Below are 19,052 nucleotides of genomic sequence, written 5' to 3' on the forward strand. Positions count from 1 at the left end.
TCAGAGGAGAACTATAGACTCAAATACAAAAAGACTTTGAAAGCTAGACTCAAACTTCAGAGACACAGCAGACTCTGAATAAAACACTGGCTGATATTCAACCAGGAAAGAAAGTGGTGAAGTAATATGCAAGGAGAAAAAAAATCAGCATTACATGGTGGACTCAGGAAGTTAAAGAGGCAGTTAGGGAAAAGAAGAAAGCATATTAAAAGTTTGCAGCAAGTAAATCAACATGTGCTCTGAGAAAATACAAAGAAAAATAAGAAAGCAAAGCAATGTGAAAAAAAAAAAAGTTATGAGAAGACTTTAATAGGAATACAGAAGATATATATATATATATATATATATATATATTTCACAAAAGTGACAAAATGTTCTGGAGGCTATTGAAAAAGCTTGAAAATGCAAGAAAGAGAATTGTAAAATGAAATCAGAGATGACAAAGTGACATGAAAACTGAAGATATTCTATGTATTTGGAGTAATTACTTTGAAATAAAGCCAAATGAAACAAGAATTAAAAACGATGTAAAAATTGCAGAGAAATTTCCTTGCTACATTTTCCTGGTAAGATTTATGAAAGTATGCTTAAGAATAGGTTAACAAAAATTGTGGAAATAGAACATGAAGAACGAGATGGATAAGAGCAAATAAAGGTAATCAGGATCAGATTGTTATATATAACGAGGATCTATATTTAAGTTTTGTAGATCTGAAAAAAAAAGGCATATAACAATGTGCCAAGATGAAAAAGCTGTTCAATATGCTAAAATTATATAGTGTAAACAGGAACTTTATATGGAGCAATACAAAATCTATATTCTAGTTGTAAGTGAACAGTTAGAATTGAAGAAGGTAATGTAATGGCTTTGATGTAATATCGGAGATGAAACAAGGGTGTACACTGTCTCCATTGTTATTCATCATCTATATGGATCACATTATGAAGGAAAGCAACATTAAACCTGATATCATAATGAGATGTTATATCAGATGTTTACTTTTTGTAATTCTTGTTATACTTCTAAATAAATATACTATATAAATACAGGATTTGTACACTAAACTAAATAATTACTGTAACAAATTTGCCATGAACAATGAGATTACTGTTCCTTTATAAAAGGCTTTGATGTGACAATAATATAGCTACTATACACAAATATGATCACTTGCATTTTAGTAAGAAGTGTAGACAGTAGAAAAGGTTGGGGGGAGGGGGGAGAAGAGATCATCAGGATGATAATTGGAATATTGGAATATTCACTGCAAACAGATTAAGAGACTATTGATTACATAATCAAAAAAATACTAAAAAGTCATATGCATATAAATATAGGCATAACGCGGTGACCTTACAGAAGAGATAAAGCAGAGACTTCAATATCTGGTGGGAGAAAAAGAAATTAGAAATTATTTTTATGGCTATTTAACCTATTTTTTTGTTTAGGAGTGTCCCTTTTATAATGGCTTTTTACTCAAATTTTAGGACATGTTTTATATAGATATAAAGGCATTGTTAGCTCTCTTGACTGCAGGGGCAGCTCATGCATAGGCACTGCAGAACTGCAGCACCCCCAATTTTTCTCTATATATAAATATATTTATTAATTTATTTATATTTGCTTGTAATGTTTAATTTATCATCAACAATCCTATACAATTCTCTTATTTTGTATAAAAAATAATAAAAATCCATCTTGTAGCACTTAGGAGAGTGAAGGATGCTAGCAGCACTATGTTTACCACAGTGTCATATTGCTACGCATGCAAGCATATGTACGTCATAGTGAAATGCAAGCTATTAACGTAATGCAGCACTGTCTGTTGCGCAGTTACACTGTTGTTTATATGCAGTTTGCGCTAGTAGAAGAGTGTTCGTAGTGCTTATTGTGTTTACTCCGTCTCTTTAAATATTTGGACATTACAATTAAAGGATTAAATTAAATCGTCCAGAAATTAAAAATAAAATCCATTCCTTTATTTACAATTAAAGGAATGGATTTTATTTTTAAGTAATTTTGAATCATACTAAGCTGTATAATTTTATCGATAATAAACAATATTGTTTCATGTTTAATTTTTTTTAAAATTTTTACCATAATTTTGATATTTGAACCAAACTCGTATATACTGTACTTACAATGTGTATGTATATTTCAAAAGTTGCAGCATCCCCACGATTTCAAGTCAAGAGCTGCCACTGCAAATATATGATGAATATATAGGAGGAATAATTTGGACATACCTTTTGTAGGATGTTGCTGGCTGTATTCTTATTCAGCAGCATCCACCCCAGCATGTGGCGATATACATTCATCTGCTGTTAAAGGAAGGAAGTATGATTGAAAAGAAGGGGAGGGGTGGAAAATGTCAGGGTAGAGATATGTGGGAGAATTATTTGTGAGGCAAGGGGTATGTGAACTTTTTGAAAAACCCAAGTTTTTTTAATATTATTAAAGGTGGGAAGAGAATATTTTGGGAGGGGGTGAAAATAGAAATTTTTGGGGAAGGGGAAGGATATGATGGAATAAGATCGGGGTGGGAGTAACAGGATGTGAGCCGTTTTGACAGTGTGTCATCTTCGGAGCTCTTGGAGGAAGTGGAAGCTATGTCATGCTGGCTTGGTGTTTCTCTCTTTGATGTATCTGTGTTGTTTTCTATTCATTGCAGTCGCAACCTAATTTTTATGTTATGGAGTTTCCAACTTTCAGAGATTATGTAGGGCCGGTGGACGTTTATCGAGTTTTTGTCACATTTTATGGCTATCATTTCTGATATTCTAAGCATTGTTTCATTTTCTTGTAATCTATTATTATGGCCTTGTCGATTTACAGGTTATGTTTGTGTTCAAGGGCATGGACTGCTATTTTTGTTTTGCCAGTATTTTGTATTCTGTTTTTCTTTTGGTTGTTGCATTTTTTATTGTTTAAATGTTCTGGAATAAGAATGTTGCAGTCACGGAAGTGTTCTTGTAGTCTTAACCATAAAGATCTGATAGTAGAAACTGTGTAGGTAACATCACAATTTTTTTGCTAAGGAAATGTGTAAACTACATTATGGTGTTCTAGTATTTCTTTGTGTGTGCGTGTGTGTGATATTTTGTGGGTTTTAGAAGTGTTGCCAATTTTTGGTTTGTGGTGAACACCAGCTTATAGTCGGTGTGTTTGAAAATGTATTTGTAGGCTTTGTATTCGTTCTGAATGTAGCAGTTTGATGATTTTTTTGTGTTGGGAAGTTTGTGACAAAACTCAATAAACATCCACCAGCCCTACATAATCTCAGAGTTGGAAGCTACATAACATAAAAATTAGGTCACGACTTCGACCAATAGGAAACAACACAGATACACCAAAGACAGAAACACCAAGCCAGCATGACATAGCCTCCACTTCCCCCATGAGCTCTGAAGATGATGCACTGTCAAAACGGCTCACACCCCGTTACTCCCACCCCTGATCTTATCCAATCACATCCTTCCCCTTCCCCAAAAATTTCTATTTTCACCCCCCCCCCAAAGTATTCTCTGTCCACCTTTAATAATATTAAAAAAACACGGATTTTTCAAAAAGTTCACATACCCCTTGCCTCACCAATAATTCTCCCACATCTCTCTACCCCGACATTTTCTAATCCCCCCCCCTTCTTTTCAATCATACCTCCTTCCTTTAATGGCATATGAATGTATATCACCACATGCCGGGATGCTGCTGAATAAGAAGACTGCTAGCAACATCCTACAATCCGAATTATTCCTTCCTATAATATGAAGAAATGTGAAGGAATCTGAATTATTCCTTCATATCTCTGTCTATATAAAACATGAGTAATGCCCTAAAATTTGAGTAAAAAGCCAATGACATTATAAAAGGGGAACTCCCAAACAAAAATATGCTAAACAGCCATAATATTATTTCCCAGAAATAATACCTAGAAATTAGAAATACTACAAAAAATATTTAACAGGAAGAGTAGGTGAGGAAGAGGAGCAGGAATAAATTATTTTGTAGTAAGTAGGTCTGATGTGTACTTTTTCTCACAATACATCAGAAGATGCCATCAATGTATGTTACCCACACTTCAATAATAATTGCAGGATTTTTGTAAGCCTTTCACAATGTGGAGGAGAAAAAGAAAAAAAAAAGACAGAGAGAATATTACAAGGAAACCATCTCTGTTTTTTACATATATGGATGGGTAGATGGATAGATAACTAAAGCAATGCTGTGCTTAAGCACTACTGTGAAATAAACCTAAAAAACAACTTTCTTTCTACAAGCAATATTAAATGTAATATAACTAAAGGCTTACCTTGTGATTACTTTGGAAGGCATTAATCAGTATTTTCCAACTATCTGAATCATACATTACGCGATAAAATCCAGTCATATTAGTATTGACTTTAAACCATTTACAAACCTCAGGAAGAGTAAATTCTCCTTAAAAGACAAAAGAAATAAATTAATCTATTTATTAATTTTATGAAACATCTATTTAGGCTTAGATACTAGTTCTTTAGGTTTAATGAAATAAAAACAGGATGATTAAATAATAGTTTTATGAAATTCTGAATAAAAACAGAATAAAATAGTCAATTAGCAAATACTATATATCAGGGGTGGCCAACTACATATCCTTTTGGAGGCAAAATAAATCCGGTAAGACTTAGAAGCGCCACAACTTTTGACCGATGCAATGGTATGGGAGTAAGTGAGTGTGCGCATGTCAAGGTTGTAATGAGTTTGTAAGAACTGCTTTGACTAATTACACACCTAATTTAAAGGAGCTTACTAAGAAAATTGATACAAGGAAGGTCTCTACTAGTAAAGTACTAAAATTATTGTTTCGACTTTAAAATTATTCTAAGTGTTCAAAGTAAACTTCATTTAATGTGTTTCGAATTAAACTTTTTTATTACAGTAATTTTTATTAACCCTGTTTTTCTCTCTCTCTCTTTTTTTTTTTTAATTTTGTTCCTCTTTTTTATTATCTCCTCTTCTCTTTTTGTTTAATTTTTTCTTGGTAGATCGTGAAGAGCCACGTTGCAGCCACCCCTGCTATATATGAACAAATGAATGATCAGGTGATAATTACTGCTCATCTTCAAAACTATTCTAAATTAAATTGATTTAAATCACTGGACAGTTAATGATCCAAATAATTATTATTTTCAAAAATGATCACAGGAATGCAGTTCCATGAAAATTTATCGAAAAAACAATTTGCTGAATAAACAATTCATCAAAAAAGCAATTCGCTGCATAAACAATTCACTGAAAAAGCAATTTGCAGAATAAACAATTCACAGAATTCTTTATTCTGCAAATCGTTGAAAACGCAATTCATCGAAAAAACAATTAACCAAAATTTTTTCTATGAATTCTTTCATAATTCATCGAAAAGTAATTTTTCTTGCAAACTATTGTTTAAAAGTGTTCAGTAACAAAACTTAACGTTACTCAAGATACAGACCGCACCGTAAGTGGTCATTGAAACATAATAATTATTTTGTTGCATTTTAGAACCTTTTATGAAACTGTACATACTGCTTGATTGTGCAGATAGTGATTTATCTGTAGAGAACAAATTTCATTCTACCAAATTTTGACACAACAACACTAATTAGACTGCAATTAAAACTTTGATACATACATACATACAAACATACATACATCTTCAAGGCCCACTCTTCCTAATTGGGTTGTGGGGGCAAAAGCTGCAAGAGGAACTTCCAATGGTCACGATCCTCTGCCACCAAGTTCAGGTGTTCTGGTGGGATTCCCAAACGTGTCCACCCAAGGTTTTGGATATAATCTATCCAGCGAGTCCTTGGCCTTCCACGTGGCCTCCCACCCACTGGCTTGGCAAAGAGGGCCTGCTGAGGGAGCCTCTCTTGTGGCATTCTGACCAGGTGCCCGTACCAGCATAACTGTGATCTCTCAACACGGAGAAGCAGCGGTTGAGTATTGAGGGTTTCCAGAATTGCAGAGCTTCTGACTCTGTCGTCTTGCCAGCCCTGCAACCCCTCGAAGGAACCTCATTTCAGCCGCTTGGAGGTCATGAGAGTTGGGTATGGGGACATAGACTGTATTGAAGAGAGCCAGCTTTGCCTTCTGGCTTAACTCCCGCTTCAATACTACTGAACGGCCAAGCTCCCGCAATATTGAGCTTGCTAAGCCAATTCGAGTATCTAGCTCTGTCCCATTTTCCATCATTCGTGAATATGGACCCAAGGTATTTAAACTTCTCCACCTGTCTCATTGGGACTCCACTTACATTTAGAGTGCACTGGGATGGTTGTCTTGAGACCACGAATGTTTTGGTTTTGGCCACACTGATCTTCATTCCGGCGTCTGCACAAACAGCTACAAACCTATCCAGGGTGCACTGGAGGTCATCTGTGGAAGAGCTAAGCAGAACTAGGTCATCTGCAAAAAGCAGACATCCAATGCTACATTTTCCAATTCTGACACACTCACTGCCTCGGCTGTGCCTATCAATCAGTCCATAAATATTATGAAAAGGAGGGGTGACAGAACACACCATTGGCGGAGGCCAACAGAGACTGTGAAAGGTTCAGACTTTGTGCTGTTTACCCTGACACAAAACTCTGGGCATTCATACAGGGACTTGATGGCAGCTAATAGTTGACCATCCACTCCATACCCCTGTACTACTTGCCAAAGCTTATCCCGAGGAACCTGGTCATATGCCTTCTCCAAGTCCACAAAACATGTGTAGACATTCTTGGCATATTCCCAAGATTTCTCAAAGACTTGCCTTAAAGTGAAGATTTGGTCAGTTGCGCTTCTACCAGGACGAAAGCCACATTGTTCTTCCTGGAACTTTGACTCAACTATGCTCCTGCACCGTCTTTCCAAGCACTTAGCATACACTTTCCCAGGCAGGCTGAGCAGAGAGATGCCACGATAGTTACTGCAATCCTTCTGGTCTCCCTTCTTAAAGACTGGTATTATTATGCCTGTCTGCCACTGCTTTGGTGCTCGCCCAGATATCCAAGCAGCCTGACACACTCGAATCAGCCAGAGAACACCGTCTCGATTTAAGGCTTTTAGCAATTCGGGCCGAATTTCATCATCGCCAGCAGCCTTGCCCGATTTTAGCGATTTTATTGCTAAATGGACCTCTTCTGCTGTGAGACTAGTCATTGCCCCGATCTGCACCTCTTGGATGTCCACAACTGCTGGGCCACCCGGGTTAAGAAGGCTCTCAAAGTATTCCCTCCATCTGTGGAGGATATCCTTCTCGGTTGTTTTCAAGGGTAATTAAGGCCATCAGAGGCCTTAATTACCCTTGCTGTGCACGATTTCCTCCCTCGAAGGCGGCGGATGGTCTGCCAGAATACTTTCTTTGCATTTGCACAGGATGAATCTAATCTTTCTCCAAAGGATTCCCAAGCCTTCTGCTTTGCTGGATATATATATATATATATATATATATATATCTTAACTGTACAATTTCATTAAATTTCATCTATCCAGAGCAGAATTACTAATATCGTTTCAAAACTTCTTTACAAAAATGCTATAATAAAAGTGGTCCATTTCAAACTAAAACTGAACAGTGCAGACAGCTTCTTGACTAACAACTTCTGCAAATTCCACTAAGTCAGAGAGTTATTGTAATAAATAATTTCGACACATTGTTTCTTTATAGTCCCAAATATAGCCAAACTGAAAGCTGGAATGATTCAACAATTTTTTTGTAAAAGTTTCAAATACCAAATCTGAGTAAAATTCATCCCATAATAATTGTGGTACTGCTGTTTTAAGGATACTTGTGACATAAGACTGAATGATATATATGCTTGTATTTTTTTTTTTTAAAACTGTTCTTGTAATACCACTGAGGATGGTCTGCTATTTCCAAACCGAAATATTTGGTTAATTAAATATCTTTCTTTTGTTTACGTGCATATTCATTCAATTGTGGTACTGATGTCGTATATTACTATATTACTACTAGTAATAATAATAATGGAACCCCCATTGTTCAGTCGGTATAAACAAAGCCCTTTAGTTAGAAAGACCTGGGTTAGAATCCCATGTTTGATGCACACAATTTTTATCAGTCCTCTTCAGCTGAAGGTAAGTTAGCAGGCCTAATACAGAGATAGCTGGGCTTTTCCTCCTGGAAACAAGCAAATCAATCCCATAAACACACATATATACAGAAATGAAACAGTTATCAGACAAGGAAGACAATATGAATCCATATTGTTCTATAATTATTCCCTAGTAAAGTAGCATTGCTATCCTACCAATCATTAGGTTGAGGAGGGAAGTGTATTAATCATTATTATTACTACTAATAATAATGCACGTACTACTAATAATAATACACTTATTATTAGTAGTAGTACTGTAGTTTTCTATATTCTAGATGAGACGTTTTTAAAGTTGACTTTTCTGTTTTAGAGTTTATGAGTTGACAACAAGGCTTTATATAATTTGATCAGAAGTTAAATGTCTTTCCATATGTAAATATCTGCCGTGTAAATATGCTTCAACTGAACCGACTTTTTTCTTATTTCATACCTTCCTTTCAACAATAACATTTGGGTTGAAATTTACACACTTGTTATGCCAATATTAATTACAATCCACTTATATCAAATTCAGACTTTTACAAGAAAACATTGTCCATTTCATCAAACAGTTAAATTTTAAAAGCTTAATATTGGAAATGTTTTACTCATTCCATGTTTTGAAATGTGTGCTTTTAACACTTTCAGCTGAGAGACTAATAATATATGTTTCTAATTCATTTCTGAGCTGCAACCATCCTTGAAAGAAATAAAGAACATGCTCTGCCCTTTAATTTTACAGACTTCCCAAGCAGGGGATAAAAGGCTTATTCCCATTACAATACCATAATGGTTTCAATCTTATTTAGAAAACTGATGGCAAGCAGTTCAAAGAAAACGGCAGCTTGAACAAATATCAATCATCAAAACTGGTGTTCCACAAGGCTCAGTCCTAGATAAAAGTAAGGAGCCTTGAGACTTTTTTTATTATCTATATAAACGACGTCTGTTGAATGGAATTGAGAGGAAACCTAATCAGCTATACTGATAAGATGGAAATAGTTTTCTCATCAAGCGACCAACCTTAAAACGTAACGAGGAATCTGATTTATTAAGCCTGCATACATGTTCAGTGAAAACAAAATCAAAAACCATTCAGAAAACTAAATTTATCCTATTTGAACTGAAGGGTAGAGAAGCAGTCCTGTCAATTAAATATTATACCACATCCTGCGACCCCAGAAGTGACTGTATTTGCGAAGCTCCTCAATAGGTCTACAGCTACCACTATCTGGGCATACACATAGATCATAATCTAAAATGGAAAACACATATCCAAGCTGTTACAACAAAATTAAGGTACACATTGTATAGAAGGTGTAATATTAAATGCATAGTATTTCATACATTTTTACATACTATATTATACACCGGTATACTGAAGAATTCAGTGTGGAATTGTAGCTTAGAGGAGCATACAAAAATACTTGACAAATTTTATCACCTATACAACAGAATATTAAAAAAAAATCTTCAGGTTTAATCACACTGCAGTTAACTGACTTCGTTGACCTGCAGCGTACCCTCAGGCAAAGAAGTATAATAGGAAACCTATTAAAATTCTTGTAAGAAAATCAACTTCAGGTTGCATTCAAGGAAATTTATAAGTAAGCAGAACTTATCATGTCAATTCCGAGCTGTATTGCTAGAGTCGAGCATTCTTTTTCGGCTATAAAGAGAATACATACGTGTTATAGAGGAACAAAAACACAAATTGTGTTAGCACATCACCATAAGATGATGAGCCAACACAATTCCTAAGGAAAAACAGCAGATTGAATCTTGTGTATAAATAAGTAAAACGAGTTATTTCAGCCTTTCTTTGATTCATTCCGGAAAAATTATAATTTTCCAAGTGATTACTTTTTCCGATTTCTGTGCATATTATATGGGTGTATTTAAAAATCGTATCAAAATTCAAGCTATCTGAATGATAATCTAATCTCACCACGAAGCGTAAACCCTTTGCGTTTCTCACAAAAACGCCACGTGTGAAGTATATAGCTATTGTTCATTTGACCTTTATGAGTTCCCTATTTAAAATTATATTAACACATCATGTTTGCACCTGGGTGTCTGTCATTCCCTTATTCTCTGGCAGGTACTAGCTTTTAGCATATGTATGCAGCTTCTGCATTGAGAGGTCGCATTTTCAGAAAGCTTTAGTTCCATCCAGGCACTTAAATGCAATTAGTATTTAAGTGTCTGGATGATATTGAGTATATCTGAAATGGAATTCAAATTGATTTCAAGTTTTATATATATATATATATATATATATATATATATATATATATATATATATATATATATATATATATATATATATACTGTATATATATTTATTTAATTTTTATTTAATATTTATTTAATATTTAATTTTATTTAATATTTATTTAAATAAAAAGCCAAAAGGCTTCATTTCGGCAATACAAATTTATAAAAATTAAGTGGATATTAAATCCAGCATTATAGCTGAATATAGAAACTATAAAAGTTTCTTATGAAATTTGACCAGAGAGCTTACGGAAATACACTCGTCGATAATTACGAGTTGCCCTAGCCAGACCTTACAGGAGAGATGATCGCTATGCACAAGCATCCATGTATTCCCCTCCTATTGGTCCATTTTGAAACCTTTTCAAAATGGACTAATAGGAGGGGGGGGGGGATATATGGACACTTGGGCATAGCGATCATCTCTCCTATAAGATCCGGCTAGGGCAACTCGTAAATATCGACAAGTGTATTCCCATAAGCTCTCTGGTCAAATTTCATACGAAACTTTTATAGTTTCTACATTCAGCTTTGAAATAATGCTGGATTTAATATACACTTAATTTTTATATATTCATTTTGCTTTTCATATATTAAGTGCTTTCTGTATCCAATGACTATTATAAACAGCTGTCACACATATTTTCTGGAATTGAAAATTTGAAAGTGACTTATGATATATGTGCTTAATTAGCTGCTACAATAAATCTGTTGCCTTGCAGAAGTCCAACCCCACGTCCAAGGCATTTGCTCACGTGCAAGGTGGAAGTGGCAAGAAATAGGGGTTTGCTTTGTAGGGTGAGGCGCCAATATGGTAGCATGAAATTTATTTTTTTTTTTTTTACATTTATTTTATTTATTTTTTTTTTACATTTATTTTATTTATTTTTTTTTAAGGGTTACATCAAACCCAGTAAACTTTCTAGTATCTTATCAAAGTTTACTTTAGTCGAATCCTGCTACCACTTTTTTTTTCCACTTGGATTATTACATCAAACCCTGCAGAGAACCCTGAAAATTGCTGGCTAACTGGGCTCTGGCATACCCAATTCCATGAAGAGCATCTGTTCTGATCACAAACTTACTACCGACAGGGTAGCTGATGCGTTGAGAACTGCAGTCCGGGATCTCGATGAGAAATATGCTATGAGAACTCTCAACATACTTCAGCTAAACATCAACGGCACTCAAAAAAAGATGGAAGAACTTAAGAACATTTTATACAAAAATAACATCCACATTGCACGCTTACAAGAAACGAAACTAAATCAGAATCTGAAGCTTCAAACAAAGGCTATTCAACATTAAGGAAAGACAGATGGATCGTTCTGGCAGAGGTCTAGCTATATTCCTATAGACCAAATACAGTAAATATAAAGAAATCGTATCAACTACAAACAGCAGTATAACACAGAGGCTCAAGCGGTTAAGATATTTTTACCAAAACGCATTATTAGAATAGTCGATGCATATCACCCAGATAACACAGATATAAATACAGAACTACTTCAACAACTAAGTCAAACAACGTGAGATACAAAGATCCTTTTAGTAGATCTAAATGCCAAAAGCCCAACTTGGGGCTCCCCACAACTTGATCGGAAAGGAGCACAAATAGAAGACATAATTGATGATATAAACCTTGAGGTCATAAGCAACGTGCAAAATACATATCTGTCATAAACAATGTGCAAAATACATATCTGTCATAAACAACAGCACAGAATCAGTATTAGACACCACAGCTGTGGATTATGAAACTGTGAGTCTTAACCAGTGCAAATACTAAAGAATGCCATCAGTGATCATAGATCTATTATCATGGTATCTCCAACTCAGGGCCTGGCTCCCACTGAAGAGACCTCAAATAAAGGTCGAAACTAGTCTGGGTAGTGGCCAATCCCTTAATGCATAACAGTATACATATCCACAAGGAGATGTGTTTTGCATTATGGGAGATACTGGGATAGGAGTGTTGGTATCTTGCTCCACCTTTGCTACAAGTTGCCTGGTGTTGTACTACTTACCCAGTAGGATAGTACAACACTATATTCAGTCCTGAAGATATTTTCAGGTGCAAACTTTGTTTGCTCTCACTGGGATAAAGGATTAAACTAAATTTATCATTCATTTGCAGTTAGACCAAAAACCACAGACAAAGAGATCTTGGAACTTCAGAAAAGCAAATTGGTCTAAATACATACATCTGTTAGAAACATATTGCACTAGCACACCCACTAGTAAAGAACTTGATCAGCAACTACTAGAACTAACTAACAACATACAGAGAGCTGCAAAAAATTCATTTCCAGAGGACTCAGATAAGACAATTGGGTTCCACTGTGGAAAAATCATAATATCAATGCTATGATCACTGAAGGAGATATTATGAATGAACAGTTAAAACAAAATAATACAGAAGACAACAGAAAGAAGTTAACAGAATTAACACATAGAAGATGAAATTTCTAACTGCAAGCAAAAGAAGTGGGAAGAATTCTGCAATAGACTAGATCCAAGAAAAGACTCACAACACTGGAACATCATCAGATAATTAAATGAGGCAATACTTCTGGATACTGATCACTCTTCAAACACAGGCTCCTCAGTAACCAATACAGCAGCAACACACAAACAGATGGCAAATTTACTTGCCAAACATTACTCCAAACAAGCTGCAATACAAAAAAGACAAAAAGTGCAGGAAAATTGCAAAACATCTGCTAATACAATCAGAACCTATCTTTCTGAAGACATCTTTACTCAGGACCTTACAATGTCAGAATTAGAAACAGCAATAAGTCAAATTGACCCTGACAAATCACCTGGAACTGATCTTATCTTTGGACATATGATTAAAAACATTGGAAAAATAGCCAAAAACTGCTTTCCGAAGATATTTAACACTTCCTGGAATGCAGGTAAACTACAAAAAATCTGGAAAACATCAGTCATTATACCCTTACTAAAACCTAACAAAAATCCTAGCGACTGCAAAAGCTACAGACCAATAGCTTTGACTAGCACTCTCTGTAAACTAAACAAAAGAATAATAAATACACATTTTTATACACATAAAGACTTATGAATTGGCTCTTAGAAAATAACCAGATCAACTTCTACCAAACTGCAACAGGTCTTAACACAGCACAGAAGATCAATTATTTTATCTTTGCCAATCAGTCATAGATGGCTTTCAAAAAAACCACCAAAGAAGAAAGCAATATTCTCGGATCTCACAGCTGCCTATGATTCGTGTCTGGAGACAAAAATTAATAAAAATTGCATACGATACAAGGGGGAATGCATTAATTTGGTTTTCAGATTTCACGAAAGGAAGAAAAATGAAAGTAAAAGTTAATGGAATTTATCCCAACATGCATCGAACTTGGACTAGAGTTCCACTCCTATTTCTCATCTATATGAACAATATCCATCCTCACATAATCTTCTTCTTATTATTGTGCTATCTTCTATCGAAGGTCAGTGACCATCTTGGCGAACAAACTGCGCTCTTGTGCTAATCTGAGCAGTTGTGCACTGCTCTTTCCTGTCCAAGTCTTGATGTTGTCAAACCATGATATTCTTTTTCTTCCTCTAGTTCCTTTGCCATCAGTTCTTCCTACCAAAATAGTTTGTAGAAGTTGGTATTTGCTGTTTCTCATGATGTGGCCAAGATATGATGTTTTTCGTTTCTTGATTATTTGTACAAGATGTTTAGCTTTGCCAATGGATTTTAAGACATCTTCATTGGTAATTTTTTCTGTCCATGATATCTTTAGCATTCTTCTGTATAGCCACATCTCAAAGGCTTCGATTTTCTTGATGGTTGTTGCCTTCAATGTCCATGTTTCAACTCCATAGAGCAGAATAGACCACACGTAGCATTTCAGCATTCGGCATCTGACTTCCATGTTTAGGTCTTTATTGCAGAATAGTGTTCTCATTTTCATGAAGGACTGCAGTGCAACTTCAATCCTTGTCTTTATATCTATTTCTGGATCCCACCGTTCATTAAGCCAGCAACCAAGATATTTATATCTTGACACTTGATCAATATTTTTCCCATTGAGTGTCAGTTTCATTGATGAGGCTGGATGTTTGCTGATGATCATGTATTTTGATCATCCTCACATAATAAATGACACAAAAATAGCATGCTATGCAGATATGATATAGCAATCTGGCACACAAGCAGTAATCCTCAACAATCTGAAAAAGTCCTAAATAATTCAATAAAAGGCTCAGAAAAATGGGAAAACTACAGATAAACTCAGAAAAAACAAAACTGAGCATCTTCTTCACTGATAGAAAAAATAGACACAATTACAACCCCCAAATCAAAATATATAATATCAAAATAGAAAAACAGTCTCCAAAATACTTAGACCTAACCCTAGATAATGAACTGAGATTTACAACTCATATTACAAATATATCCAATAAAGCTCTTAAAAAGCTTAATATCATCAAAAGGCTTTGGTGAAACAAAGTGGGGTGCAAAACTGAAGACACTCACAAAACTACATATACAGCACTCATGCGACCCACTATGGAATATCCGTCATCAATCTGGGCTCTAGCTTCTACTAGCTCAAAAGAAAAACAACAGAGTACAATCAAGAGCAGCAAAAATTATCATAGGTGCAGTCTCATCCACAAATAATTTAAAAGCTCAACAAGAGAGTGGGCTTCATATACTAGAACACAGAAGAAAACTCTCCACAGTTAAATTCATTAACAGAATCAGGAGTCACCAACAGGATCACATCTCACTCAGGACTTTTGATGCCTGGACAAGAAAATCTAGACTAAAGAGATCATCTACGTTACAATATGATCATGAAATTAGAAAATAGATTGACTTAGAGCACCTATCCATTGAAATAAGCAAAGAGCCTTTCTTTTCCACTATTCTACTAAAAAATACAATGATAAACTTAAATCTCCTCGAACCCTGTTCAAAAAAGGATTCACAATCTAAACCATGTCATTACGTACACTGATGGATCATCTGATGAAGCACTCAACCAAGGAGGTTCGGGAGTTTTTCTAACTCTACCTGGAAGCGAAGAAATGCAAATCAAAACCACAGCTGGCAAAATAGCTTCAAACTTCACTTGTGAATTAACAGCCATGCAAACAGCTCAAATTCTATTTCTCAAATCAAGTAATAAGCATTACAGAAGGAATAACCATTTACAGTGACTCAAAATCTGCACTTGAGTCATTAAAAAATGGAAAAACAAATCTTAGACAGGAAATTCATGAACTATTAACTACCTTAAATTTGAAAAATAAGAACTGCACACTGCAATGGATACCAGCCCATGTAAATATTGAAGGCAATGAAAGAGCAGACAGACTAGCCAAAAGAAGCAAGATACTTACCTCAAAAATTACACACGCTATCGCTAACTGATGCTAATGCTGTTGCTAAAATAAGATTGGTAAAACAAACTATCAAGAAGAAGAATGAAATCAGTGAAATTAATGAAAATAGAGAAATAACCACAGTCATCACCAGGGTAAGGATGGAACATTTTAAAGGCATGAAAATTCAGCCAGATAGTAGTAGGAGCTATGAAACATGCAAAAACTGTCCAGGAGTTGAGCTAACACCTGTCCATATTAATTCTTGCCCTGCAATTGCTGCTGCTCTACAGAAAATTGACAATAACCCAAAAGAAAAACTCTACTCCATCAAAGTCCAACAGATTGCCAAAGCAGTTCTACAGATCCATGGTCATATCTAGAAGCACTTCAATGGACTCGACAACAACAACAAATCTGTTCTGCTCGCATGCATGCAGAAAAATCTGCGGGAGCAGTGTTTTTACATTAAGTGTGTCATTCAAGTTGTTCTCTAATTACACTAATTGTTTCTAAATATAGTAAACAAATGTCTGTTTACTGTATTTAGTGATAAACAAAGCCTGTTTTTCTTGCTTTTGTAGTATAGCATCTGTTGAGGTTGGAAAGTTTTTTAACGGTATAGGAGTATTCTTATTTTAGTCTTCGGAAACAACACAAGCAGTAAAAATTTATCTATTCCTGTATAAAAATGAATACTTCTGTGTATATTATAAGAAGTTGATCTACACCAAAATACTAGTATATGTGAGATATCTTCTATTATTGATAAGAGCTAAGAGCTGTTCACACTAAAAAAAAAACTAATGAAAGTAGGCTTTCCAAAAGTGTGGATAATTCCGATAATGATCAGATATTATGTATCATATTAATGCGTAAAATTATTGAGTCTCAGTAACAAAAGAAAATTCTTAGAAAAGGAGTTGAAGAAAAGGGCCTGAAGAGACGGAGAACAGCATGTGCCGTCGATTATACCAGGCATGCACTCTTCTCTGTCTCTTCATTTATGTATGTTTCATTAAATAATCATTAAATGTATGCTTCTCCTTTGATGCAGAAACCCAAATAACATCAAATCCATGTTCCCTGTCATTCCTAAGCTGCTTCACAGTGTCATGCACTTGTTTTTATAACAGGTACAATATATCATAAGATGAAGTTTTACTGCAAAATTTCGATATGAAATTTTGCAGTAAATATTAAGTGTTAAGCCTGTATTCCCAGCAGCATAAGAAAATTTTGGCATTGGGGTAGTTGCCAAAGGCACATGGCAAAATGTGTTACCAAATATTGCAACTTTCAAACTATAAAAGGCCTTAGTTACGAATTTGCCTACAGAGGTAAAAGTCTACTATGCTGCTGAGTTTCACATACACTCAATATTGAAAATCATCTAATTGAAAGTTATATACAGTTCAGGAAAACATCTTTCCATTAGAAACACACTACATACTGCAAGTCAAACTACCATTTTTGTTTACAGTTTGTTCTGATAAATATTTCTCCCTGCTTTGGTAATCTTCTAATAGCTAACTTATTTTGTTTGCTTGTGAGAAAGACCTTATGCTGAAAATGTTATTTGCTACTTTTTATTTATTATTTTTATTTTATTTTTTAAACTGATGTAACTAAAAAGCTTTAGTGATTAGGTGTTGATTTAACAATAACGCGATAAGCACTTATAGGCCCCAAGGTCCAGTGCCTTGGGGCCAATAAATGTTGTATTATAACATTTATTGGCCAATTATAACCAGTGCCCATTTATAACAGAGGGAAGACGGAGAGTTCTGATGAACATTATTATTATTACATTTACGGCTATTTGCCTGCTTCTGTTTAGGAGTGCTCCAGTTTAAATGCCACTGGCTCTTTTCTCACGGATTCTTAGGGCATTGTAGATGTATATTTATCAATAAATATAGGTTGCATAGAGGACAAGAAATTTGCACATACCTTTTTCTGGGTGTTGTGGCTCTTCTTCTTTCGCGTTGTCCAAACTACTGTTTGCGTGAGTGTGTGTGGGGGGGGATTTTGGCAAGTGGGAGAATTGAAATAACAAATATATACATATATATTATAAGGGATGGGTGGAGTGTTTTTTAATATTTATATGAGGTGGAAAAGGATGAAAGGGGTTGAAAACAGCAACTGATTTTTAGAGGGGGGGGGGTTGATGGGGTGTGGTCCGTTTTGACTATTCTTGGCCGTCGTCTGAACACATGGAGGAAGTGGATGCTATGTCAGGTCAGGGTTGTGACCTCAATTTTATGTTGTGTAGCTTCCAAACCTTGGAGATTATGTAGGGCCTGTGTACGTTGATAGAGTTCGCGTCACACTTTATGGCTATTTGTTTCCGATATTCTAAGCATTGTTTCATTGTCTTGTCTGTCTACCATGATGGCCTTGTCGATCTGTAGTGTATGTTTTTGTTCAAGGGTGTGGACAGCTATTACCGTTTTTCCTGTGCTTTGTATTCGATTTTTCTTTTTGATGTTGCGTTATTTAGTATTTAAATGTTCTAGAATAGGGATGTTATTGCGGAAGTGTTCTTGTAGTCTTGCCCATAAAGATCTGATGGTGGAACCTGTGTAGGTGATATGACAGTCTTTTTGGCAGGGAAATTTATAGACTACGTTATGGTGTTCAAATATTTCTTTTTGTGTCTGAGATTTAGTGGGTTTTAGGAGATTTGCCAATGGTTAGTGGTGATTACCAGTTTGTAGTCAGTATGTTTGAAGATTTATTTGTAGGGCTTTGTATGTGTTTTGGGTGTATGGTAGTTTGATAATTTTTTGTGTAGAGAAGTTTATTTTGGTACATGGGTTGTTTTGGCGTTTTTTGGCAGTCTTGTTTGCGTAATTTATTAGTTGTGTAGGATAGTTGCGATTTTCAAAGATCTGTGTTAGTTTTTTATTTCTGCGTTTAGATTACTCTGATTGGTTGAAAATTTGTACACATTTATGAATTGTGATAAGATGACAGATATTTTAACGGAATATGGATGGTATTAGTGGAAATGGAGGTAGTTTCCGATATGTGAGGGTTTGTGGTATACTTTCGTGGCTTTTTGTTGTGTGTTCTGGTTAGTGTCAAGTTTAAGAATTTGATGGGTTTGTTCTGTTCGGTTTCTATGGTGAATTTTAGTCTTGCTGTAACTGTTTAGGGACACTTGTAAGGTGGTGTAGGATTTCCAATGCACAGAATATCGTCCACGTATCTGCCATAAAATGTGATGTCGGGGGGGGGGGGGGAGTAGGAGTGATTCTATGTGTGCTAGGAATAATTCCACTAGTTGT

The 19,052-nt window shown here is 35.2% G+C and overlaps 1 protein-coding gene across 2 annotated transcripts in view; it reads right to left on the minus strand.

Annotated features, from left to right (window-relative positions):
- Positions 1-19,052, minus strand: part of LOC150098929 (glutamyl aminopeptidase-like) — a 354,155-nt gene that overhangs the window by 164,039 nt on the left and 171,064 nt on the right. For both annotated transcript variants that reach the window (XM_090405705.1, XM_090405704.1), the window contains exon 10: positions 4,311-4,438. In XM_090405705.1, the coding sequence (XP_090261831.1) occupies positions 4,311-4,438 (128 nt within the window). The remainder of the gene's footprint in view (positions 1-4,310; positions 4,439-19,052) is intronic.

The sequence above is a fragment of the Typopeltis vanoorti genome, chromosome 15 (genome assembly GCF_054136105.1).
Source record: "Typopeltis vanoorti isolate ZY-2024b chromosome 15, IOZ_Tvanoo_1.0, whole genome shotgun sequence".
Classification (NCBI taxonomy): domain Eukaryota; kingdom Metazoa; phylum Arthropoda; class Arachnida; order Uropygi; family Thelyphonidae; genus Typopeltis; species Typopeltis vanoorti.